General features: G+C 44.9%; 1 protein-coding gene across 4 annotated transcripts in view; it reads right to left on the bottom strand.

Moving 5' to 3' along the window:
- Positions 1 to 209: 209 nt before the first annotated feature.
- Positions 210 to 27207, bottom strand: part of Pitpnb (phosphatidylinositol transfer protein beta) — a 44432-nt gene continuing 17434 nt past the window's right edge. For 3 of the 4 annotated variants that reach the window (XM_005078907.4, XM_040731114.1, XM_040731115.1), the window contains 4 exons: positions 17051 to 17128; positions 7469 to 7579; positions 5371 to 5493; positions 210 to 2187 (listed from right to left, as the gene is read on the bottom strand). In XM_005078907.4, coding sequence (XP_005078964.1) covers positions 2137 to 2187; positions 5371 to 5493; positions 7469 to 7579; positions 17051 to 17128 — 363 coding nt within the window. In that variant the 3' untranslated portion in view covers positions 210 to 2136. Of the gene's footprint in view, positions 2188 to 3181; positions 3267 to 5370; positions 5494 to 7468; positions 7580 to 17050; positions 17129 to 27207 lie in introns of all 4 variants that reach the window. The other variant, XM_005078906.4, reaches the window with a different exon arrangement.

The raw sequence follows: 27207 nt of genomic DNA, 5'->3' as shown, positions 1-27207 counted from the left end.
ACATCACAGCAAGGTCTGATAGAGCACTTTAAAAACACAGGCCCATGTCAAGAACAAGCCACCTCAGAGGACCAGCAAAACACCAAGAATCTTTGTGTCTTTCTCAGAGTGGGGTTGCTGAAACCAGAGAACTCTTGAGAAGCCAGCATCTAAGTGTTCCTCACTGCTCCAAGCAAGTGGCACCAGGGAAAGTCACTCAAGCACACAGGTGGCATTTTGTGATCAAATTTATTTCTGTTTCAATTTCACTTGCTTTGTTTTACTGTAATTTACACAAGAGATTGCCAAGTCAACGGGGTAATTTTACATTCACCACACATCCCTTCAATCTCCATAGTTGTTAGAAAAAATTAGAGTCCACATCAGGCTCTCATTTCCTTGTGTGCCCAAGTCCCCAATGAGACTACAGATGTCCATGAGTTAGTTTCACTGGGGGAGACTGGGTTCTCCTGTGCCTGGGGTTGGCGGTGACCCTTCTGGTGACTTCTCCAGTGATGTGACCACACCCATCTCCCAACAGTGCCCATTTATCTTGAGTAGAGAGGACACATGGAACCCAGGGTTTGTTGCTGAGGATGACAGGGTGTTGTTGCAATACAGTGGGAAGTCCTGTCATTGCTCCCATGGGAGCAGGGACATGGAGGGCAAGGCTGTCATGTCAGCAGACAGTTACTAATGGGTTGACTGCACAGGTGGTATGTTCTAGGGGGGATGGAGGACTTAATGCGGTGTGTTCTGGGGAGGGAATAGAGGATTATAGGGTGGTGTGTTCTGGGGGATGGAGGACTATGGGGTGATGTACTCTGGGGGGCATGAAGGACTATGAGGTGATGTGTTCTGAGGGGAATGGAGGATTCTGTGATGGTGTGTTTTGGGGGTGTGGAGGTTAAAAAGACAGTGTGTGACCTGAAGGCTTCAACAGTATGATTCTGCTCATGCTTCCAGGACTGACAAGGGAAAACAGCATTAGACAGAAAAGTTGATTAAAAAAATTCTTACCTAGCTATTAAAAAAAAAGAAAAGAAAAGAAAAGAAAAAAAGAGAAAGAGGAGGAGGAGGGAGGAAGAAAGCAGTGCTGGCAGCAATGCTCAGGATCTAGCTGGGTCTTAGCATGGTGACAGCCTTGTGCCACATTCAAACTGTTCCTAGCTCACCATCAGCATTTCCCCCTGGCTTTGACTGCAATAGGAAAACAGCTAAATGTCACTACTCTTCCACCCGTGAGTTCAGAGCAATACAGATGGTCTGTATAGTCTCCAGACTGGATTCCAGAAACAAAACTCCACAGAAGTCCTCTGCACAACCTACAATATCGTGAGGGTGTACCTTCCTTTATCGCCTTGTTTGCTTAACCAGAGTCTGAATATTGTCTAGTGTTTATTATAAATCACAAACCGTCATCACTGTTTTTTGCTAGATTTGATGTAGAAAAATACTTGAAATTCAAAATACAAAAATCCAATAAAAAGTGGCAATTTTAAAAAAAGGATTTCCCCACCCCTCGGGCAAACTAGCAAATAGCTTTAATTTTACTCCTTCACAGATATCGTTGGATTTGGCTGGAAGATAGTGGCCACCCAGAAATAAATAGTTATAAATACAACCAGAGTTTACTTTGCAGATTCACTGTAGTATCTAAAAATTTGAAGACATCTTCCTTTAGGAGTCTGTTGCTGATGGGATGAAAATAAAAGTGTATGTGGGGCGACTTGAAAACAACAGAAACATAACCAAAGGCTACACACACTGGTCCACACCTGGCATTCATGAAGCACGCCAGCCAGTACCACATGGTAGTCCATTTATCTACCAAGGGCATCATGATGATGATTATTAAAATCTGTTCCAGGTATATATATGGAAAATATTTTCTTTAGTATTTTTGCTGAAGATAGGTACAGTACTTTGGAGAAACTGTACTGATCCCTTCAATGTTTTGCATGTACATATATACACTTGTTGTGTATCTAGGCCTGTAACCATGTGTTTTACATACATCTGCAGACACGCACACATATACGCAGAGTGTGTGTATATATGTGTGTGTGTGTGTGTGTGTGTGTATGTGCGTGTGTGCACTTGAGTCACCACAGGCACACACTGGAAACATCAACACTAGAGACACTGGTCGCTTCTTCACTCGTCACAGGCTGCACTTGTTCCCCTCACTTGGCCTTGACTCCGTAGCTGTAAGAAAGTGAAGAAGCACACAGGAAGTTAGCCCACGGGCTCTCCTGAAATACTGAATATGGACAAAATTTGACAGAAAATATTCCCCAAACTACTGCACCCCAAAACTTTGTTTTTGTTTAAAAAGACTGGCCTGGCCATGCTAAAGGCAAAACATTTTATTCTATCACAGAGAAAAGTAAATTCGAAGCAGGAACAAATCACAGAAAGTTAGTACTTAAAGTGACAACAACTGAAAAAAAGCTTTTTGCTTTGTTTTGTTTTGAATGAACATGAAATGAAAACTTTGGATAAATCTCAGAAGTGTCACTCAGTTCTTGTTGGGCACAGCAGCTCCTTTTCACGACCAAGCACCATTCACTCAGTCAATGTGGGGAAGACATCCATTGATGGAGCAGGAGGCTCGGTGAGGGCTGGGCAAATGGCCCCACTCATGTCCTCAGACACCAGCACAGAACAGTAGGCTCTGCTGCTCTTATTCTTTGCCTAAGCCTGTGGGATGGATCTGGATGTTCTCTGCCCAATCTATGGAAGTGTCATGTAGGCATACAGGCTTTGGTAGCAAACACCACAGAAAATGTTCAGCTTACAAAGTTAACTACAGAGTAAACAGGGAGACTGTGGCACACAGAACACATTTTATCTATAGTGAGCTACTGAAGTTGTCCTGATGGTGTGGCAGGAAGGATCTGGATTTCCTTGGGACGGTTCCACTAACTGGTTGGCTATCAGGTCAACCAGCTTCCAGGGCAGTGTCACTAAGTAAGCGCAACTACACTGGCAGTGGGATGGAGACGGTGATATTCAAGCTAGCCCACAGAATGTTCCATAGGACACACATGCTCACAGTTCTTGCAGCAGGCACCTCTTCAATTCTAGAAGTAGAATCCCGTCAACACAGGCAGAGCCTGGGGCGGGCTCATCAGTTAACTCCCCATCACCAAAAGGTGCAAGTTTTAGACATCTTTTTACCCAGGTCATCATCACTTACACAGTTTGAAAATGTCTCTGACCTACAGGGGACTCATCTAGGCATCGGCGGCCGACGTGCCTCGGACGGAACCCTTCTTACGCATCTAAATGTAAAATAAAATCATGAGCTGCTAAAATGATTATATGTAGGAGTTAGTAAGCAAGTGGAGAAAAAAGGTCTAGCAATGATTATATCGAGATTGTCTGATTCTCATGTATCTCCAAGAAGGGATGGAGTTCCCCCAGAAGGGACGGAGTTAGGAGGCCTTCAACTGGTCCTGGCTTCAACAAACTTGATAGGGGCTTTCCTTAAACAGCCTGGAAAGTTAACTGTACCCGCATCTAAACAAAGACCTCCAGTCCGGTAGCAAATTATCAGGGATACAATTGCAAGGGAAGTGTCAATATGCTTTGAGAGAATGCTTGGGGGGGGGGGGGGCGGGTGTCAGTCTGTCCACCTTTCACGTCTCTGGACCAAACAGGAAGCTGTGAAGCTGCTGCTACCTTGTCTGTTTTGAGAGCAGTTTCTCAGTGCTTTTAGGCTTACTGAAAAGAACAAGGATCAAAAGAAGAGACACACAAAGGAACAGCACACAGCAAAAAGAACCAGCAAAGGAGCAGGCATTTATAACAGCTACAGACAAAACAAACAAAAACAAAGCAAAACAACACAACAAAACCAAAACCCTCAAAGGAGAAAACCAGACAACAAATACTGTATTTCTAAAACAACCCATTCCCCCCATCCACCCTAGGGTCTGGCCAGTTCACCTCCACCACCTGGCTAATCCTTAATAGCTCTGCAAATTGCAGGCCACACACATGTGCATGCATGTGCATGTACTTTCTATTCCCAACTTAAAGTGCCAGGCATTCTCAAGTCTAAAATATCGTGACTTAAAAAACATTACAGTGTATGAGAGTCCTTGACTAGGCATGAGAAGAAATTCCTGCAGAAACTGCAGGCTTCTTCGTGAGGAAGGAGCTTCTTGCCTGCTGCTCCCAGCCACAGGCCTGATGAGGCACGAGTTCTGAGGACCCAACTGATGGGACCATTAGCACTGCTGCAGGGATAAAATATTCCTGTGACTTCACAAGGAGCAGCTAATGTGAGGATGGTCAGCACAGAATGCTGAGATCTGCCTAAAACACTTCCCAAGTATTCACAGATGAACCTAGGACAGAGTGAAGCAAGTTCACGGGGACCTCGTTCGGTCTGAGTCCTGAGCAGCTGCAGTGCTCCTTCCAAAAAGCTGGCAGAGCTGCTGCTGACCTTTCGCCTACTGCCACAGGTGGGAGCAAGAGTCGGCACCTCCGGGCTAGGGACTCTCGTGTTGTGTTCAGGTATCTGCTGCGATTCCATCATTCCACCACCCTACTCCAAAGACCCAGAACTCAAGAGTTTTGGCTGCAGTAAGAGGAAAGCCAATCCCTTATAATGTTGTCTCTCTGGGAAAGGACATTCCAAATTCAATCAACCTAAGACAATATGGAGCAAAATCCGTTTATAAGTTATATAGTATAAATATAAGACAATCTGACTTCCTGCCACTCCCCATGACTCCATGGGACTCTAGCCTCACATAGGCATCTATCTGCAGGGCTTGCAGAGCCAGGCCCTCTGGCACGGCTCAGGATGAATGTGTGGAAGCTCTGAAGGTCCTGGACATGACTTGGGTTTACTTCCCACTTTGGGAACGCAGAAAATCAAAACCAAATCCTTGTAGGAGGAAACCAAGAAAGATGGTCTTGAAGAGTGCAGACATCTACTGACTATGGGCAGGAGCTAGGGCAAGTTTAGTCATGAAGCTACCCTGACCCCTTGCCAATGACTTTCCAAGGAAAAAGAGCTCGTTGCTAGGTGGGAGAGGGGAGGTGGCATCCCTGGACCTGGAGGTCTCACCAGCCTCACCCTGCCTACAGAGGGAGCTGAGCTGACTGCTGAGCAGGCTGAGACAGGTACTGTCGCAGACGACGGATGCCTGAGACCCAGCACAAAGCACCGGGATGTTATCTTACAAGGAGCACATTCTAGGTTAAGACAGCTCTAGTCCACCTTCAGGAGGGTGGAGGGAATAGTGTCCAAGAGTGATAAAAATACAGGTGGTGAGAAATGGCTTCCAGCAACTCTACTAACTCCAAGTCAACACTTGCTAAACACGCACAGGGTTAGAAAGGGAGACAGAACCACCGCAGCAAAAGTCTTACTGTTTCTAGTTCTTTCTGCGTCTCATCTTCCATTCTCCTAATGTCTTCCATTGTCAGGTCAATCCACTTGTCAATCCAACAAAAGAGCTGCCGATGTAAGTTTGTAAATATCCGCTTTTCTTGCTTTTAAAACAAAGTAGCAAAAACATCCAATGAGTGACACATTGACTTTACATGTCTCAAACAGCTCATAAAATGAACTTGCACTTAGTTTGAAAAGACCTGCTCATACAATAGCAGAAACTAGGCCAAGTATGGTGGAGCATGCCTTTAATCCTAGCACTCAGTTCAAGGCCAGTCTGGTCTACATAATGAATTCCAGAATAGCCAGGACTGTGTCCCAAGAAACAAACAAACAAATGAGATCTTTACATCCACATTAATTCTACCCTATCATAATTTTTATACAGGAAAATAAAATTCCCTGTGAGGGGCAACAAGATGGCTCACAGGTGATGGTGCTTGTCTCAAAGCATGACTGATGACTTCAGTTCAATCTCTAGGTTTATACAGTGGAAGGAGAAAACCGACTCCCACGCCCAAGCAGTTGGCACACACAGCCACGCAACAAACTTGAAGCATTTAAACAAACAAAATACATAATTCAAAACTTATTTTCAAAGTTCCCCTCGAAATGGGAAAGAATCTCTACTGGCAAAAGGATTAATGGTCTAGTAGAAACCAAGATGCATGGCATGCTTAATTGAATTCCATATGATCCTGCTGGGCCTCAAGGGTCAAAGGTCAACTAAATCCTTCTACAATAAAACTAGACCCAGTCTTCACCTACGTATCAAAGGGCACACTGCACTAAAGGAAAGCCCCCAGTGCGTAGAGGCACAATGATGAAAAGCGTTAGGGCCTGTGCATTAATTACTTTGTGCTCTACATTATTCATTGCCCAGTGTACGCACACACAAACATAGATATGAAAACCATGTATAGAATACAGGCTTTAAATACCCAACCATTTAAGTTGTATTTAACTTTCCCAAAAAGAGAGCAAAGTACATGCAACAACCAACACTTTGGGAACAATTTTCAACTTTTCCTCCCATGAACAGAAAACTTCATGCTTACACACGGGACTGACTTCTGATTATCTAAAGTGGACTGTCAACCTATTACTACAAGGGGAGACAAGGCCATCAGGTACAGGGTGTGCTCAAGGGCTGGCTGTGAATAGGCACAAGAACCACTCTGATAATCCAGGGGGTAGCAGGATGTCTTTTTATGTGGATGCATGCATGCCATTGCACCCCAGACTTGCAGTGCCCTTCGGGGTCAGAAAGTGTGTATACATCTCCTGTAACTAGTGTTACAGATGGTTGTAGACCATTAAATGGGTGCTGGGAATCAAACCCGGGTCCTCTAGAAGAACAGCCAGTGCTTTTTAACCAATGAGTTGTCTCTCCAGCCCTCAAAGACATCTTTATGATGGTGGGGAGGGGGGTCCTACAGGAAGAGTGGGGGTCCTACAGGAAGAGTAAACAAAGGGTATTCCCACATCTTCCTGTGTATTTATAAGCTGGTGCATTTTGCTGTTCTATGTGGTATTGGGCAATACTAAGCATTAATGTAAACACACCACTGTGCTCTCCCATCCTCATCTAACTACTTAAGTTATCTTTATCCTCAGTCCATGTCACCAATTCAGGGTCTATCTACTGCTTGGCAAGACCTCTATAGAAGACACTTCCAAACAAGACAACACGAGAAGTGGTCAGGATACCAGTCTCTTCACAGACAGGCTAGCCATGGGAGGGGCTTTGTACCCAAGTGCTAGAAAAACCACCTGTGAAAATTCAGGAAATCACATTGCACAAATAAAGCACCACATTTCTCCCAACAAAGTCCCTTAAGGGCTGCAGAGATGGCAATTCTTGCAGAGGTTTGGTTTCTAGCAATTGTAACTACAGATCCAGGGTATCTGTCTGATGCCCTCTTTTGGATTTGACGCCTTCAGAGGATCAGACAGACACACAGGTATAGTAACTTTCATGTCATAAAGGAGAAAATGCTCGTTACTGAGACCATTTCCCGACGGCTGCCTTTTCTCTAGTCTCCCACAAGGGAGCCCTGAAATGAGCGGACTTACCTTCTGAATGAAGTTTTCCACTTTGCTCTGCAGCCCCCACCACTTGAACTTGATGGTCACCAGCTTATAGGCACACATCTTAGGACAGTCAGGGGTGCTTGCCAGCTCCTTCTGAGTGAGAAAATAGAGAAACTGTGACTTAGTGGTTAGGCTCTGATCAAACTGACTGCTATACAAAACATCACAGACACAAGAAAAACCAGTCTCTCATGTTTAATTCGCAAATTTGAAGTCAATTCAAAAAAGAGCAGCATTCCTCTCCCGCCACATACCAACTTACTTCCCAGCTATGTGGTCTCACAGATGAGTTCATTAGCTGGTGTCATTGTAATTTTTGGTTTCTCTGTGTAGCACTGGCTGTCTTGACACTCACTTTGCAAGTTAGCCTCAAACTCAGAGATCTGCTTGGCTCTGCTTGGATCAAAAGTGTGTGCCACTACTTCTTTGGCCTCACTGGAGTTCTTATGTTTGGTGAAATTCTCGTCAACAGCAGTCTTAAAAAAGGTTAAGTTCTCCTAAGTCCACTGTGTCCCTCTTGAAAAGAAACGCGCGCGCGCGCGCACACGCGCGCACACACACACACACACACATACGTACGTATGTTTGGGGAGGGTGATGAGACATTTACCTGAGTATCTAGCTGCTAGCTAGCTAGCTAACACCTATTGTATGCAACTATGCTTTAATTATACATGGCCTTGGGGAGGGGCTGGCCTCTGTGTGTGTGTTTGTGTCTATATAAATACACTCACTGTACACCTCATTTTGAAGCTGGCTTCAGCAATTATTACATGTGGACCATATACATATCATCCTGTGTTAGGTGTTGTCAGGCCAGACATACCACACTAACTCGAAGAACATTTGTGTATTTTCTTTTTTTAAGAAAGTCTTAAAAGATTTATTTTATATATATGGTGCTCTACCTGCATGCACACCTTTATTCCAGAAGAAGGCATGAGATCCTATTATATGTGGCTGTCAGCCACCATGTGGTTGCTGGGAATTGGACTCAGGACCTCTGAAGAGCAGTCAATGCTCTTATTGCTGAGTCTTCTCTCCATCCCTCACATATGCTTTATTTGTGCAGTGTGATTTCCTGAATTTTCACAGGTGGTTTTTCTATTTAACAGTTCTGGTTGTCCTAGAACTCTGTAGGACCAGGCTGGCCTTGAACTCACAGAGATCCGCCTACCTCTTCACCGTCCCCCCCATTCTGGAATTAAAGGTGTCTACCACCACTGCCCGGAAAATATGTGCATTTTCAATGACAAAACAACATTGCTGCCCTTGGTGGGAACTGTTCATCCATCTCTGTAGCACACAGTGATATTATCAGACACAGGGGTCACAAGTATGTCAAGTCAGGTCTGGCTGTCTGTCTTCCATAAGCCAATAAAAAAGTGTCAATTTAATAATGGGAAGCAGAAAAAAGGAGGGCTTCTCAATGTGGTCAAATGGCAAGAGGGACAAAGATATGCAGCAAACCCCTCAAGTCCATCTTTGGGGTCCTAACGTGAAATGGAAGTGTAAATCAAGGCACAGTCCCACCTACCAAAGACCTGTCATCATCTGGTCTTCAGTCTCATCCTGAAGGTGGGGACAAGCTGTTAGAACTGTGTGGGATATCTTTCTGGGAGACAAGCTCCAGATTAACAGGCGACCTTCCTTCTCCTAGCAGGAGAGTCCTGGGGAAATCCCCATCACTATCACTGAGTCCACTGATAAAATAACCTGAAGTCAGACTAAGACAGATACAGGTGTCTCCAGAATATCTTCTTTTCTACCAGGCCAGGTAACTGACATGGGCCTCCCTCTTCTTGACTGCAAGCCTGGTTCTAAGCTGGCCACCCTGCATCTGAAGTTCTACAGAGGATGGTAAGGTGAGCCTTCCATAGACTATCTCTTCAATAAGCAATGAGCCTATGCTGGGGTCCTTGAGCCATGAGGACTGCTGCGCACGAGAAGAATGTGGATCGAGTGTCAGGCAGGTCTAGCTGGCACCAGGTCAGGGGCACGGATCCGGCTGTGGTTCCTACCATGCAGAACCCTTACCTTCCCAGGCTCCACACTCCTCTAGACTATCAGATCACTCCATGTTCCATGAGGTGAACCAGGGCTGAGCAAGCTCAGCTCCAAACATGCCCTTCTTTATATCCAGTGGCTTGTGAGGCCTCTGTACCTACACATGCCCTTGTCCACACACCCAGGGTAAATTATTCTATAGCCCAGCCACCTAGCCCTGCAACACTGACAGCTCTAAGCAATTTCAGCTTGGACTAGTCCTGGTAACTCCAAGCTACAAACAGCATCTTTAGAACGTAAGCTGCACACCTTAATCTCCACAAACCTCATCCATACAACAACCCTTCAGAATTCGCTCATAATTTATAAAAGCAAAGGGAAACCCAGTTCTAATTAGAAGAATGAACTAAATGCAACACAGGCGCCCTCCACAGGCTGGACTGCAAGCACAGAGCATACAGTGACTCCACAATGAACCAGGTTTCCTAGTGAGTGATGCTGGCAAGCTACTTAAGCCAATTAACACAGCACTTTATAGAGCCTGCACTGGGCTATATAAAAATTATTTTAAAAAATAAATGAGCCTGGTGCTGGTGGCACACGCCTTTAGTCCCAGTACTAGGGGGGCAGAGGCAGGCAGATCTCTGTGAGTTTGAGACCAGCCTGGTCTACAAGAGCTAGTTCTAGGACAGCCTCCAAAGTCAGAGAAATGCTGTCTCAAAATACGGGGGAAGAAAAAAAAAAAAAAAAAAGAGAAACAAATCCTAGTTCTCGAAACTGTCTGCCCATAACTCAGATGTATATTTATTTTCCATCCAATTTACAAGCAGTTATAAAAAAACAAACAAAAAAACCACCCTATGAAGAAGAATATGCAAACCCACTAAAATCTGCTCAGGTAGACAAAGGCCTGCTGTCTCGACTTCCTGGCTTAATCTTTTTGGTAGATAGAAGCATCTCACTGAAGTCCCTGGAAAGCAATAAGGACAATACAAAAGCTACATGTTTTCCTTCAGTAATTAATATAGTCATGGTATTTTGGGTATCATTCCTGTTTAAGTGACCAATTAAGAAGTCTTCCCTTAGCCCAGGCTTCAAACTAGTGATCAAGATGAGGGCTTTACAGGAGGTGGTGGCAGGAGGTAGATCTTTGAGTTTGAGGCCTGTCTGGTCTACAAACCAAATTCCAGGACAGCCAAGGTTACAGAGAAAACTTGTCTCAAGCAAACAAACAAACAAACAGGGCTTTAAACATTTCCATACCATTGTTCTGGGGTACATTTCGTATGGTGAGATGAAAAGCTATTAACACCTTTTTTTAAGAAATCAGTTATCACTGTTATCAGAGAAGCAAATACAAATGTGCTAACTTACTCAGAACAGAGGGCACCAGATCCAACATATAGATACTGGGAACTAAACCCAGGTCCTCTACAAAAACTAGTGCTCTTTACCCATAAGTCATCTCTCCACCCTTAATTAAAAAAAAATTCAAACATAATTTTCAAAAATTCCCAGATATCAGGGCCCTGGAATTCAACTGCTATGGGCCACAGCTTCCTGGTTCTTTGTAAACAATACAAAAGTGACTGAATTTTTTCCTCCTTATTGATTTAAAAACAACTGCCTCTTGAAGGGCTAGCCCAAACTGAAGATTTCATTACCTGCATCAAGGTAGCTAAGGCTGATTCTCTACTTCACAATACTGTTATTCTGCCAGTAAGTGAATTCTATGTAGAGTAAAATTTAAAATGGCAATTTTTTTAAAAGAAGAGGAACACTGGTTGGCTAAAGAGCAACGAGAAGTTGTGTAAGATGAGACTTCTGAACTAACAAAAGAATCCCACGCTATGTTTTTCCCCACCTAATTTAAATTTCATCCATAATGTAGCATGCACTAGTTAGCTGGAAAATGTTTTCAAAATTGCATCTAAATAGTTTGTATAGTCGCAGAATTCCTTACATTTCATGTTACTAACTATAAATGAAGCTTCCCAAGTCAAATCATGTTTTCAATTTAAGAGCACGTATTCGGTTACTTTGAGGCATGTGGCCGAGACCTTCAGGGAAGCAGTGCACACAGCAACCACACATCATGACTGAACGACTGACTTGCAGCATGTGGAGCTGCGTGTGAGCAATCAGCCAACGTTAGCCCCAAGAACAAACAAATATACACGAACGTAGGAGAATGAAAAGCTAGGCGTCTGAGGGCATTCTTCTGACCTGGTCCTCTCCGTCCCTCTCAAGCCTCACTAGCGTCATGGCTCGCCCTGTAGGACGAGGGTGGGATGGGGTGTCTGCATTTGAGGAGTCAAGCTCTGCAGCAGGAGCAGAGCAGTCTCCTGTGTGGCTCACACTCCCGCAGCATTTCAGTTTTGCGACGGTAGGCAATCGGAACGCTCGGTTTTGGCGGCCGAATTTGCAGTGTTAAGTTTCCAACTGAAATCTCACTGAGAAAGTTAAAAATAAACGTGCCATGAGGACTGCCAGTGTGTGCATCAGCAAACATCAACACAGGATCACAAGACACATGCCAAGTGTGTGCACTATCATCTCAGGCAAAACCCCATCTTCTCTTCCCGCAACAGCTTTTGTTCTGAGTCTTCTAGATGGGCCTGGGCTGGGCACTGTTTTTCTACATGTCAGTTAGCTGAGCCTGCACCTAGCACCCACTGAGGGCACATCTACACCAGCCACTGCCACATGCCACACACCATGGTGGCCTCACACAAAACAGGAGGTGGAACAAAGAGGCCACTCTGACCTGAGGCACCAACTGCACCACATGCCTCTATCGGGGTCGGGGTTCATGGTGGGATGAACTAATCATAGGTGGTTTAAGAATATGGAAAATAAACTCAAACAGGAAGGTCTCTGCATGTGAAGAGATCATCATAGCCCATGCTCCCTTATGGCAACATGGCACAGATCACATCCTTCCTCTTCAGGATGGAAGTTACCATGTACAAGTACAGCTGCAGGGTCACACTCCACTGGACTCAAGAAGAGTCAGTCTGACCAGAGGTCTGCTCTGGCCAAGTCACTTCTCCAAATCAGGCAGCATACATTCCAGAGTCCTGAATCCTGCAGCTCTGCCTAGAAGCAGGGGCATTCCACAGCCAAACCAAAGTGAAGGCTAGCAGGCAGCCCAGGACATCCAGATTTCTGAAAACATGGGCTTGCTCATTTGGGAGAAGTTCTGCAAGCATAATACATACTAAGCACTAAATGCATTTTTAAAAACTTCAAGCTAAAAGCAAAGTCACCAAACTGTGTAATCTCCCCTGAATACCTGCTGTGTCTGTCAACATCTTTATTGTACAGAACCCAAAATCTGGCCTAACCAGAAACAAGTTTGAGTTCTATACATTCAAGTTACGGGGTTTCAAACAGGAGACTACAGAAGGAAGCATGCTTTTGGCTGCCAGGGGCCTCAGGCACATCAAGGTCAGGATCCGAGAGCATGGCAGGCAGCACTTCCTGTTAGGAGAACCATGAAAGGACCTGGTCACAAGCCACAGGAGGAAGCTCTAGGTACCTGTACTCCAGGTCCACTGGAACAGGTACAAAACAGGTATCCCAGGTACAAAATCTGACATTTCATCTGACAAGGCTGCTATCATCTTTTCACACAAATGGGGTAGAAAGAACAAGCAATCGTGAGAACAGGGAGGAAACAAACTGGTGTCTCCACAACTTGCAGTGTCCTTCTCTAGCCTGGAGGGCTCAGAATGGCCATGAGGGCTATTCTAGAGTGTGACTGAACAGTGACCATAGCAGGAGTCTGAAAGGTCAAGTTCCAACTGCCAGCACTTTGAGGAACACCATACTTGCACACATACCAAACCACTGTAATTTCTAGGCCAACTCCTTTACCTGACCCAATCAGCACATGCTCCCATGTCTGACGCTACAGAGGGAGGTGGTCTCAGAGCCTCCTAGCTACTAACGATCTTCCATTTGTAGATACAGAAGCTTAACTCTTCAAGAATGTCTGGCTTAAACAAAGAAAAAGATACAAGGCCTTTTGCTGGGCTAGAATGACACCACAGAAGTGGCAAACTAGGAAGCTAGGAGGAACACACATGTAAAATATTATTAGAAGCCTTAAGAGAAGCAGCCGTGCCAGTGCCACAAGACATACACACACACACCCTCCAGATAGAAACAGACATCTACACATACATATGCATGCATGTACACGCACACAGTGCCATGGAGAAATAAGATGTTCGTCAGCAATTCTGCCTTGGAGCAAAATTCTTAATCAGGTTATAAATTGCTCTATTAGGATGCACAAAGTCACTTCATGTTGAACTCTAAGTAACAAAGTATAATTCATGTGCTCAGATCTTTTATTTCCTTCTTCAGGGAAAATGAGCACAAAACTATGGCTTGTGTCTCTAGGGCTATCGTGCATCCCTAGTTTTGTTTGTTTTTAAGTAAAAATGTGTCCTACCATAAGGGAGAAACAAGCCTGTGTCCATGACAAGCTTGGGAAATGAAAATGTCTCTAGAGCAGCACCACCACCAGGCTGGGGAAGGCCCTCTAATCTCTGTGGCTGATGGCTGGCCCACACCAAGCACTCACTCAACACTTAAGGACAAAGGGCACAAGCTGGTGACCCAAGACAAACGAATCCTAGCTACTAGTATGCAGGACTGCTTGGGACTAGAGAAGTCTGTGGTGTAAACAGTGCAATACACACGCCCCAAGAAGGGGAGGCTCAAGAACTTGACCTTCTGATACAACTTCATGTGCTCAGCACTTACTCATGTCATTCAATCTCCCCAATGACTTTTGAGGTTGGTATTAACAATCCCATTTTAGAGGTATGCAAACTGAGGCCCAGAGCTTCCATTATCTAAATCCTGATACACGCACTTTTACAGTATTGCATGGGTCTCTTTTGCCTCCATCACTAGAGATGTCCTGACCACTGTGCAGAGCAGTGTGAGCACAGAGTTCAACTGTTACATGCAATAATATGACAAACGAGGTAGATGAATGACTGAGGATCTACCCCATACCTTACACCCGTGAGCAGCACTGGACTCAGGCCTGTGAACTTGTGAACTTGCAAGCACCAGTCTCTCCTACAACTCTTGTCTGGGATTCTCTGGCCATATTTCTCACTCATAATAAACAAAGCACTTGTAGCTGCCCCACAGTGAAGTTTGGAAGGTGAAATGTGGCCTTTTATAGAGCCTCAGCTGAATACTGCCAGTACACACACAGGCAGCATCCCCACATCAAGTAAAGAAGCGCTAAAGCCCACTGGGGTGTAACTCAGTGACATGTCAGGTCCTGGGTCTGATCCCCTGAACAACAAGCAGACGAACAGACTCTGAGGTCCTCACTTAGCCTTGGACACATTTTGGAATGTGGACTGGTAAATGACAGGCTGCTGCTAAGCAGCAGGTGGATGAGGCTAGGACGCCTCACAGAGAGGCTACTTCTTGGCCTGCACAGAACAGCACAGAGTATGTATGGGTCACACCCTCAGCACTCGCTGGCAGTGCCACAACAGCTGTCTTGTCAAGCCCACACACATTCCTTCTGTCCTCAGCCTGCCACCAACACCACCAGGCAGAGTAAGGACACACGCCGCTGGTCAGGTCCACAGGTCTCACTCCACATGGGCTCAGCTATCAGCACCAATGTAATCGTTATGTCCTTGCACACCAGTAAATGGGTTTGGCTTGTTTTCTTCATTACCCCATTCCTCCCAAGGTCGTGGCAGCTCGGTTAGCAGCTGCTTGCTTTTTAAGAGTATCCACATCTACCACCGTGTAGATAAAGTGAGCAAATGACTGGAGGAGCTTTCTGCATGGGCAATGCGAAGTCACTAAGTGTTCAGGGGCTGCCTGGGCCATATGGTGACCCTTAGGTAGCATGGGCCCCACCATGAAACCCTGCCACCGAACAAACTTAAGCTATTCCAGAATTTTAAGCCACCATCAACCAGAGGTAAAGGACTATGGGTAAACATTACATGTCAGTAAAAAAGCAAGAACAAGATGTTAATTACACACATTATAACTTCCTAAGAACCAGAAAAACCAATCAAAAATTAAAAAACATCCAGCATTTCTGGGGTTAGTCAGAAAACCTCCCAGTTGTTCCCATGGAGAAAGCTCTGCACTCAAGCAAAACAGGCCCACCATGCAATAGGTGTGCAAAATCTATACTCCAAACACCAGTGATTGGACAAAAGAACTCAGGGTCTTGTCACAAGCCTTCTGCCTCTTCATCCCCTGTAAAAGCAATGCTAGCCAGAGTCAGCAGAGCTACCTCAGCAGGGATACACCTTGGAGAGCCATCAGCTTGACCTAGGAGTGGGGACAGTGAGCAAACACTGAGTGGGCTCAGATGATGCTCATGGGACATTTACCATTTCCTGAGCATTAAGTCTCTAGTACTTAATGTATGGTTGGAAGAGTTTTGAACTCTACCTTGGAAACAAATGTGGAAATAAGACAAAGTATGATTCTTTATTTCCTTGATAAGACAGGGTCTCACTGTATAGCACTGGCTGTCCTGGAACTAGCTCTTGTAGACCAGGCTGGCTTTGAACTCCCAAGAGATCTGCCTGCGGCCTGGGATTAACCACAACCGGCAATGACTCATTTCACATGAAACAAAGTCAGATCCCTCCTTCCTTTTAGCTGACCGATGTGCAACAGTTGACAATACAGTTCTAACAGGGTCATCTACAGGAGCAGCTAGCACTGCACTGTCCCCTCAAGTTGTAACTAGCATGTTACAGCTTGGCTGCCAAGACAATTCTGTGGGTGAAAATCCTGCTCGGGTCAGGTTTGGGTTTCCATGTGTCTCCTAGTCTGTCAAACTGATCAGAATAACCTGTAAGCCTTGTTTAGGGGATTCCATTTGGTGTAGAGCACAATACAACACTACCATGTTGGAATTGCTTTTCCTACTTTGTGAATAGGGTGAAGGTGTGCTCTACCTGACTACAAATACAGAGTGCTCTGGTGTCCTGCTCTCCAGAAACAAAGTTATAAAAAAGGTCAGGGAAACACCTGGGTGAAGGGAACTTGTTTAGAGTTGATGCTGAATAGACCCCACTATAAACCTTCATTTTGCCGGGCAGTGGCGGCGCACGCCTTTAATCCCAGCAGGCAGAGGCAGGCATATCTCTGTGAGTTCGAGACCAGCCTGGTCTACAAGAGCTAGTTCTAGGACAGGTTTCAATGCCACAGAGAAATCCTGTCTCAAAGAAAAACCAAGAACAAAACCTTCATTTCACATGGATTTCTGTATCGTCTGGAGCCAGGGGATGTTGCAGTCCCCCAAGAGCAAACCATTTGCCTCTCTTCAGGTACCTCAGCAGAGCATGGCTCTGTTCTGTTTGTCAATGCAGCACGCACACACACAGGTCAACTGCAAATGGTCCTAAATTCTTACTGCAAATAAAACCCTCTGTGCAGTTTTTATTTTTCATTTAAACACTACCACCTCTTTAAGACTCGGAACCTGTCAAGTGTTATATTGCCAAGACGCCACTTGTCAGCAAGGTTGGCAGCCAATACCTTCCAGTTTGGTCCCAAGGGGCCTCTCTTGGTCTTCACTGAATGGAATAATGCAGGGTCTTCATCAGGTTTGTAGTCCTGCAAAGCAAAACAGAGTCAAAGATGAAGAAGAAAACCATAAACCGCTCTTTAACTTGCCAGGCAGCTTTCTGCAGCTAGAGCTCTCTGTGCTTTTACATGGGGGAAACAGTCCACACACGGCATCTGCAGTTTGCATCTCATTACTTTTTAAACTTTTATCTCAACTATGTAAGTAGGAGGGTTAAGTGACAGCAGTCCACCAAGACTAGACGCTGGGCTGCAGAGTTTAATGGTTAGGGCTGGCAGTCATGTAGACATAGTCAAGAGCTGAAGTCTGCGCACCTCACTGTCAACAACACCTGAATGACCCTAGGCTCCTTCTGCCACTGTGAGCCACTACTGCACTAGAGCAGACCACAGGCCCTGCTGCTGTGCTTCCCTCTTTCCTGCTGGGGCTATGTCCTCTAAGTCCCTCACCGTCACGAGAGGCAGGGACTGTGTGTGTGCGTGTGTGTGTGTCTCCTCTAAGTCCCTCACCGTCACGAGAGGCAGGGACTGTGTGCGCGCGCGCGCGTGTGTGTGTGTGTGTGTGTGTGTGTGTGTGTGTGTGTGTCTCCTCTAAGTCCCTCACTGTCACGAGAGGCAGGGACTGTGTGTGTGTGTGTCTCCTCTAAGTCCCTCACCGTCACGAGAGGCAGGGACTGTGTGTGTGTGCGCGTGTGTGTGTGCGCGCGCGCGTGTGTGTGTGTGTGTGTGAGAGAGAGAGAGAGAGAGAGAGAGAGAGAGAGAGAGAGAGAGAGAGAGAGAGAGAGACAGAGACAGAGACACAGAGACAGAGACACAGAGACGGAGGGAGGGAGGGAGGGAGGGAGGGAGGGAGGGAGGGAGGGAGGGAGGGAGGGAGAGAGCGCTCATACGCATCTGAGGCAAGCCACAGGTGACCCCAAAATCTGCAACTCATTCACATAAGCTATTTCCTTCAGTGCATCCTGCCTGACAAATTGTAGGTTAAATCATTTTACTTGTCTGAAGTGCCTGACCATCTCCCCTCCTCTCTTCATCTCCCTCCTTCTTCTGCTCTCTCCACAGAAGTAAATTTTCTTTTGGAGTATGAACAAATGGCGGGAACTTCACTAACAGTCACAATGTAGGCCCAGGGGTCAGTCTAAAGCCTGGAGACAGTGCCTCTTCCAGGAAGGCTCCCAGGGCCCAGGTCTTCACAGCATTTGTGAAGGGCACAAACACTGCAGAGAGGGCCCAGACAAGGCTGAGAGGAAACCCTGGCTGGAAACTGCAATTCTTAGGTAAGAGCCGGTCAAGCAAGGCATGCATGGAACACGCGCCAAAGTACAACACACACTTCCCCAAGTGAAGAAGACACACTGGCAATGGCCATTTAGAAGTGACCATATGAGTGCTAATTCCTAGGGAGGGTTACAAATGAACCACGTGAGAAAGTAAAGGAGTGAGGATTATGTAAAAACTAAACCTTTCAGAAGCGTGCTGGGGTAAGCATGTGACTCTGGACTGGAAGGCCGTCTTAGCACTGTCTCAGGAGCTAGAGAAAGAAAGGGCTGAAACTATTAAACATGTGAACCTGCTGGCCTTACTAGATCAATGATTTGAAATAGTTAATGTGGTATGGCCAGGACACTGACTGGCCTCATTACACAGAAAGGACACACAGGGATGAGCTGCTCCCCAGGGGCAGGACCACCAGAACCGGAGTCACTCCACCTGTTTGACTTTGAACACAACAGCACTGACTCCGATCTCTGCCAGCTGGGATAAGTTCATAGACTCCAGCTTACCCTGCATCATAAAAAACTGGCATGCTTCCTTAGACCCAGGAAAGAAGCAACTGAATAAGTGATCCCAAAACTTGCATTCACAAGCAGAAGTAAGCTACCTGAACTAAAGCATACCTGTAAGCCTCTAAACCATTCTCTTCTAAAGCAGAGGCTCAAAATTAAAGCATTCCCCCAAACTAAAAAGCACTGTTGCATCAAACAACCACTTCCAGCACCATTTCCCTCCATCAAAGTCCCTGTAACAGTCACCACAAGATGATAAGGGCCAGAACACAGGGCCAGTTCCTAATGTCAGTCTAGTTCAAAGAGGCATACAAGACAAAATAAAGCAAAACAGGTACAAAGAAGTATGCACTAACTACCAAGAGAGAAGAAAGACCATACAATCAGAATCAAAACTAAACCAGTCTAGAACACACCCCTTCCAAGAGCCAAGTGGCCTTCATATTAAAAGAAGCCAGGCAGTGGTTGCAGAGACAGGCAGATCTTTGTGAGTTTGAGGCCAGTCTGGTCTATAGACTGTTGCACAAAACAAAAACAAAAGTAGAAAGAAAGGCATACCATGTTTAAAATATTAAGAATTAAATTCTACTCGTCAGCCTAATGTCCAGAAGGCTGGCCATGATTTATCAGCCTACTCTCTTTAAGAGTGAACCCATCTCTTATGGACTGGTGTGTGATGTGGCCATGACCATACCAGCCATGTTTTTCTTTTCTTTTTACAAAACCTGAACTGTAAAGGGAATTGAATAGCAAACACTACATTTCTGAGCATGAGTAGTTGACAGCTATAGGTTGTACCACTGTTTTATGTGCCATCAATAATAAAGATGCAGAAGGCTAACACATATCACAGCAGGGAGACAAACTGATTTGGATGCATTAAACTGTGAAAGAAAAGGGGGGAACAGGATTTTAGTTAGAACAGTATGGGAAACTGTGGAGGTGCTGCAAACTTTAAAACTGCCCACACCTATGGGAAGAAGTAAACACACAATGACGTGTACACAATAAAACCAATGGCATTAAATAAAGGCAGTCCACACATGAGGAACAAGCATTTTATGACGAAGGGGGAACTTGGTTTAAATTCTGACCAGCAAAGGCATCAATTAGAGAAGGGTCAGAATAGATACCTCACTATCTTTTACCCCAGCACCACACCAGGCAGACATGCCATGCATCTTCAGAACCCATCTGCAGTAGATGCAAAAACTAAAGACACTGAAAACCTTGTGAAAGCCTCACTCTAGACCTGACGCCATTTCAGAAGGCGCACCTGCAAGCCTTCATCATCAATGCGAGGCAGCCCAGGATGCTTTTCTAAAATACACCACGAAGCTTACCATCCAGTGAGGAGCTGACACGGCTGGCTTCCTATATCAGACTGTCATTTTATGTGTATCTGTGCACCCCCAGACATACATTGCCCTCAGAGGCTAGAAGGGGGCACTGGATCCCCTGAAACTGGAACTACAGAAGGTTGTGAACCACTATGTGGGTGATGGGAATTGAATCCTGGTCTTCTGGAAGACTGAGCCATCTCTCCAGCCCTACTGAACTCTCTGCCATGGCTCACATAACTACCACACAGAGCAGCCATAGGTGTCAGCAATCCCAGGAAGTAAACATTCAAAAATCCAAGATGGGTATCCTAGTATCTTCCTGAGGTGGCTACATAGAATGAACCCTTTGTTTTCTCTCGAATGCAAAGCAGCGAACATTAAAGATATTATACTGAAAATATAACATAACCCAATTATTAACAATGGCACCTTAACCCTGACAGATGAGAATAATGCCCCTCGTCAAAACCTAGACACTGCGTTTGGTGGTTTGAATCCGTAAATGTTTAATCAGTTGGATTGAGGAGCATGATTTGAAAAGGCAGGAATCAGATACAGTCTTCACAACCCCAGTTTTGTATTTCTACAATAAACATTAATTTCTTTCTTGAATAGTATCTTCTCGCTGAGTTTTATTGTTGGGTATCTGATTTGGTCTCTGGATTTGGAAACTGGTCAATTTATATCCATATCACAACGAACAAATATATTCCTTAATGTATGACAGTTTCAGCATACAGAATGCAACCTCAGCTACCAATTACAGCTGCAAATGAGCAATAGTGTGGAATGAGACAGCCTGCTGGCTTTGTTAGTATTCTGTCTCCTCTGGGGTCCCAGGGGAAAGGGAGGCTCTGATGAAGAGAAGCCCCTGGCTCACGGTTTAGTGTGCTTGCCACCAGCTGCAGGCTTCTCATCTCATTAGTTCTTTTACAATACTGTGGGTGAAGACAGCTGCAGTCCACTTGAGTCTTCAGCTCCTGGGTATTCTGAAGGCTGAATCTGCTATGCACTTTCTAAAATCCTTGGGAAAAACAACAACAACAACAACAACAACAAAACAACAAATTCACTAGGCCAAGGAAACACACTTAAAAAAGGGGGAAGGGAGGTTAAAATCAGGTTTAAATGGAGCAAAATCTTACTATACTAAGGTGCACTGTGATCTAATTTTAATTATCTAGACAATGCCCAGAGGCCTGGTCAGGATAAGGGCCTGGTGAAGCCATCATTATCTAGCTAGGTGCGCCTTCCGAGACAGTACTTGATCCTCCAACAATGGTGCCCAAATGACACAAAAACACAAGACACATTTGGATTAGTGCTAACCAACGCTATGTCGCTGAAACTCTTATTTAAGTAAAAATGAAGGCAAATGGAAGTCAAGATTCCCTTGGAGAACAAAATAAAGTATGATATGGTAAATAAGTGGATTAATGTCTCCACACTGGAGTCGCAGATCACAGTCATTAAATTCGTATAAGGAACTGTTCTGCCCTGGAACAGGAAAGCTGCACAACCTCTCGGGCACACATCTGTTACCGACTGCCACTTGCAACAGAAACTCTCAATAGAAACCAGATTAATTTTGAAGACAAAGAATATTAGTTTTGTGAATCTTTTAGCATAGTGGCTGTCCCCCAAAACGTCAAGTGTAAAACCTTTGCTGAGCTAACCTAAATATGTCCTTGAGTCCAGATTTAACGCATGATTATGAATGGGGAAGGGAGTAGGAGGCGAGTTTCTAGAGAGCTTGTGGAAAATCAAGATGAGCCCCAGATACCAGAAACTGCTTCAAGTGCGCCTAGGTTAGCACAGTTAAGGGTAAGCAGAGACAGGAACAACTACTCAAAAGCACCAGCCTTAGCAACTCCCTGATTGATACCCGCTCATATCATAAAGACCAGGCCCCGCCCATATAACCCTCTGCCCACAGGGTGTTTCACAAAGTAAACGTTAGAATCTTGGCCTGCTATCAAATGTTCTACTTTAGCATCTGATGATTAATTAGGTGTCTATTCAAACAGCGCAGAGATAATCACTAAGTTTAAGATGCATGGGTACTACTGCTCAATTCAGCAAAGCTTAGGGAGAGGGGCTAAATGAAATATGAAGACAAATACCAATCATTCAGTCTATGAGCACCACTCTACCCCGCTTTAAAGGTTATGGCCCTAAGAAAAAAAAGGAAAGAAAATGTATCTAGTCCCCAGGCTAACTGGCTGTATGTGTGGAGTTGACAGAATGCAAGCTATACTCCAGGTCAGCCTGCTTAAAAAAGTGTTTTCCTTGAATGTTACCACAGCAAATAACAGAGAAAGAAATAACATTTACGAACTTGTTTAAGAACTGATTTCAACAGTTATTTTCCAATCAGCAGCTTTCTTTTGTGTTTTTAATTACATCTCCCCAGTGACTCCTCACCCTTGCAGGTTCCCACAGAGTACCATTAATACAGTATAAGTAAATCTCATTAATTCAGGTCCTACCACCTTGGAATTCATAATCACTGACATAGAGGCAGGGCTGAAGTTTATCTTTGCATGATCTATGAAAAAAAGATTTGCTACACAAATTAATAGAGTAACAAGATCTCAGGAGGGCTGTTTAAACAGTTCAGAAGTGTTTTAGAGCAATTCAGAAGCCTTCATTTGCATATAATTATTATGCTAATTACAAATCATTCTTATCTATTCATTAAAGCAGAGTCCCAAAGGACCACTAATTGTCAATAACTTGTTGGCCTAGTTTCTGTTACTGAATGTACCTCAGAGGAACAAACCTGCATTAAAAATATTCTATAATGAGGCCCTTCCATGAGTCCTGCTTTCCAATGAATCCTAAGATCTGCATTTACAAACACCTGTATGGAGAGCAAAGCTATGCAATGAGAGCGTGGTTGGGAAGTGTGGACACATCGCTTCCGGTCCTTCTAATTCTACAGGGACCCTCCAAACAGTCCTGGAGTGGCAAGATGTGCACTACAGCCTAGCCACCTATAGCCAATGGTGTAGGTCACCGTAGGCAGTGCTAGGTTAGAGAACAGCCAGACAGAGGCTTCTTCCTGCTTCCTAATGCTACCCTTCCCTTGCTGGAAGTCAGTGATGTGTTTATAAGGGCAGACCCCCAAAGAAATGGCATTGTCAGAATTTCAGCTCTGGGAAAACGTTTACTACGAAATGTGTGATGTGACACACTGTACAACTAACAGAGCAAGGACAAGAAGCGGTGCTCCCAAAGGAGATGCTGGTGAGGCACACAGTGCAGATGCTTGGGTGGACAGTGCCTGAAATAACTATCTGTGGTCCCTGCTCCAGCCCTTCGCCCAAGGGTGCTGAGCTTACTGTTTTGGGCCTGTTCAGAATTACCATGTTATTTATTATTTTAACACTGCCCTTACTATATGTTAATATATTTATTATAACCCTTAAAAATAAAGAGACTGTTACCCTGGTGTCATGGCATATGCCTTTAACCTTAGTGCTCAGGAGGCAGAAACAGATGAATCTCTGAATTGGATGCTACCCTGGTCTTCACAGTGAGATACTGTCCCCCCAAAACCAAGAAACAGCTGGGGAGTGGTGGTGGTGGTGCGTGTGCCTTTAATCCCAGCACTCAGAAGGAAGGCAGGTAGATCTTTGTGAGTTTGAGGGCAGCCTTGTCTTCAGAGTGAATTCCAGGAGAGCCAGGGCTACCCAGTGAAACCCGGTCTTGAAAAACCAAAACAAACCCCAAAAATACACCCAACAAAAAATGAAGGCATCTAGGCTGGCAAAATGGCTCAGCAGACCAGGATGTTTGTTAGGTAAGCTGGCGACCCAAGTAACGTAGAAAAGAATGGACTCTACAGCGCTGTCCTGACTTCCTCACGTGCACCACGTGCCCCCACCCCTGACATCTCCATATATACACATAATAATTATGTTAAAGTAGGCAATTAAGGCTCTAGATGCCAACATCAGCAAAGGCGCTCCTCAAACATTCACTTCAAACCCAAATGGCACCTGAGACATCTGGCAGTGTTTTAACACTTCAGAAGACACCAGAAGCAAATGACATTAACTAAACGGGGACTGCCCTTTGTTGGGCTGGGTGTGCCCTATGTGTCCCGAATCATTGGAATCGTTCCTGCTGGTGTTTTCAGAGCATGTCTGGACTGAGTCAGGCAGCACAGCACCCCTGCAGTGCTCTCAGCCGTGCTCCTGGAGGAGGGAAAGGGTGCTCCCCGCCTAAACCCATAACCCCAGAGCAGGAATTAGGCTGCTGCCCTCAATACTACACTCTGAAAGACGTCTGCTCCTGTTTAGCCTAAGGAACAGTCTCTAAGTCTATCAACACCTTCAGTCTCAGGACAGGGAGATGGGGGCCAGACTGGTCTATACAGCAAGTTCTAGGACAGCTAAGAGTAAGTCTTAGCTCCAGAGTAAGTCTCCTCAGACAGACAGACAGACAGACAGACAGACAGACACACACACACACACACACACAAAATTTACACTTCTGAAAAAATATTCTAACAGGGAGCTGCTCAAAAACATTTTCTGGCTCTCAGAATTTTCACCTCCCCCACCCTCCTCACTAATTTTCTTTTAGAACCTGGTTGGTAGTGGGGTCCAGTCGGAAAGATCTTTTTGTGAAGATGTTTTTACACACTGATTTTTAAGAGAAATGGACACATCAAAAAAGCAGGATGTTATTTTTCCATAAGAGGGCGCTGCTGCTAAGCGCGCATCCAAACACCACAAGAGAGCTCTAAATCGGCGCTGGAAGTACTTGACCATGTAAGGCAGCAGACTAAAGTGGGAAAATATTTTCACATTTATTTTTAATGGTAACCACATTTATTTATATCCACTTTGAAGATGGTGGGGCATGGGGAGGGGATTCTTTACTACTCACTACAAAAAGAATCCTGTCAAGGACTAGCTTGCTTCACTGCGCAGCAAAGGCACAAGCAAGGCCAGTCTCCTCAGACTTGAAACTGTTTTCTCCTCCACTCAGGAAACTACTATACCCTGCACCCATCACACTGGGCACTGGGTCATGACCCTCCCACCTTCACATGTGCATCAGGAGCAGAGTTTCTGAAAATCTGTCACACATATCAGTGATCAGCCACCGACTGCCCCCCCACACTTTCACACATATTACTATCAGCCATAGGCTGTCTGCCCCGCCCCCATACACACACAGCCAAATCACAGCTAAGTGGACTGATGGCTTGAGCTGGACACCACAGTGCCACCCACCACTGGTTAGCCTGGAACTGTGGGTGGGCTAACCCTGAAGAAAATGTCAACCCAAAAGCTGACAAATAATAATGATCCCACATGGTTTGAATTAATATTTACTAACCATTTCCAACCAGATTCTATTCTATCTAATTTTAAGAGGGGGATACCCTCTAGTATACACTGTTTAGAAACAGTGTAGTAGAGCATATGTTACCAAGACTATTCATACACAGATCATGTGCAGACACAGTCAAACAGAACTCAGTATCAGGAAAGATGATGCTCAGGCCTCTCCAGAAAGTCTCTTTCTGAGAACCTGGGCAGGTGAACTGATGAACTAGCAACTACTCCTCTGTCCTAAGTAAATTGATAGTGCTCTCTCAATCAGCTCTACAAAGTAAAGTTGCCAGCCTGCCTTGGAGTCTGCTACTCTCCACACCCAACCCTCCACTGGCCAAGGCTGGGGAAATGACAGCCATTCGTTGGGCTGAAAATTCCTCAACAGTGCAAATAAAGGTTAAGTAAAGGTTAGGCCTTGACCTCCAACTGAGACTCCTACTCTCTCTAGTCTTAGCCATGTGCTAGAACACACTTCCCACAAGTGAACAGAAGCAGTCTCTGGGAATGCTGGGCATTCTGTGCCTCATGGGATTCTCCACAAGAAGGTGGAGTGGTGAGCCCTATAATTCAAGGGAAGGGAAGTGTCATCAACAATTCACTTCCTCTGAGGGGATCTGTGTCCTCCTAAGAAGGACATGAGACCATTAAGAGGTTGGTTGCCAAACCCTGTGTGGAAAAAGCTGCTATAACAAATTTTTCTGCTGGAGATAGATTATGTGTACAGTGGACATGAGCATAGTAGCGCTTCAAGACCACACTGTGAGCCTGCAGTGAAGGGCAGACAGAAAAAAGGAAGATCTGACACCCAGACAGGTGAAGAGGAAGGCATGGCGGGGAAGGGTTCAAACAAACACCGAGTAAAGCCCAGTAAGAGTCAAGTAGCCCAGCTTACTGAGTAACCACAACCACAGCTGTTCTGAGGCTCCACAGAGTCTCACCCTGGGAGGGCCCTTCCTGTGACCCAGAAATAGGTGCCTCTTCCTGTCCAGGAATACCATCTTCAGTGATCTATCTCCACGTCCCTAAAACTGTCATTTTTGGTTTTGTAATACCTCATTAAAAAAAATGCTTTGACCACAAAAATATTACAGTCAAGCTGAAACACAAAGGGAACATGTTATTCTCTTTGAACATGCTGCATTTTAGAATGGGGGAAAATATTGTGCATCACCATGCTGAGCTATATTTTTATATTTTAAAAAGTGGTACATGTGTGTAAAGGTGTGGGTGCTTGTATACCATATCACATGTGTGGGGAGCCAGAGGACAATTCACAGGCGTTGGCTCTCCTTACACCGTGTGCATCCTGGGTACTGAACTCAGGTTTGTCAGCAAGCTCCTTTATCTGCAGAGCCATCTCGCTGCACTACAGCAGTATTTTTAAACCTTCCGAATCACTAAGATAGACTTATTACTAACTTCTTTAAAGCATATTAATACGCATTATTTTAGATTTCAAAATTTTAAATTATCATTTTTTTTTCATTTCTACTACAGAAGAAAGAAACCCATTCTAGAAGTTATAAAGTCACACACAGAAAGGCTAACAAACTCTCATTCCACATAAATACCTTTAAATGTGGTTTCAATTTCTCTTTTCAAAACTGTGCTCATTTCTTTTAAAT

The sequence above is a fragment of the Mesocricetus auratus genome, unplaced genomic scaffold (genome assembly GCF_017639785.1).
Source record: "Mesocricetus auratus isolate SY011 unplaced genomic scaffold, BCM_Maur_2.0 Super-Scaffold_100025, whole genome shotgun sequence".
Taxonomy (NCBI): domain Eukaryota; kingdom Metazoa; phylum Chordata; class Mammalia; order Rodentia; family Cricetidae; genus Mesocricetus; species Mesocricetus auratus.
This window is presented reverse-complemented; position numbering and strand designations above follow the sequence as displayed.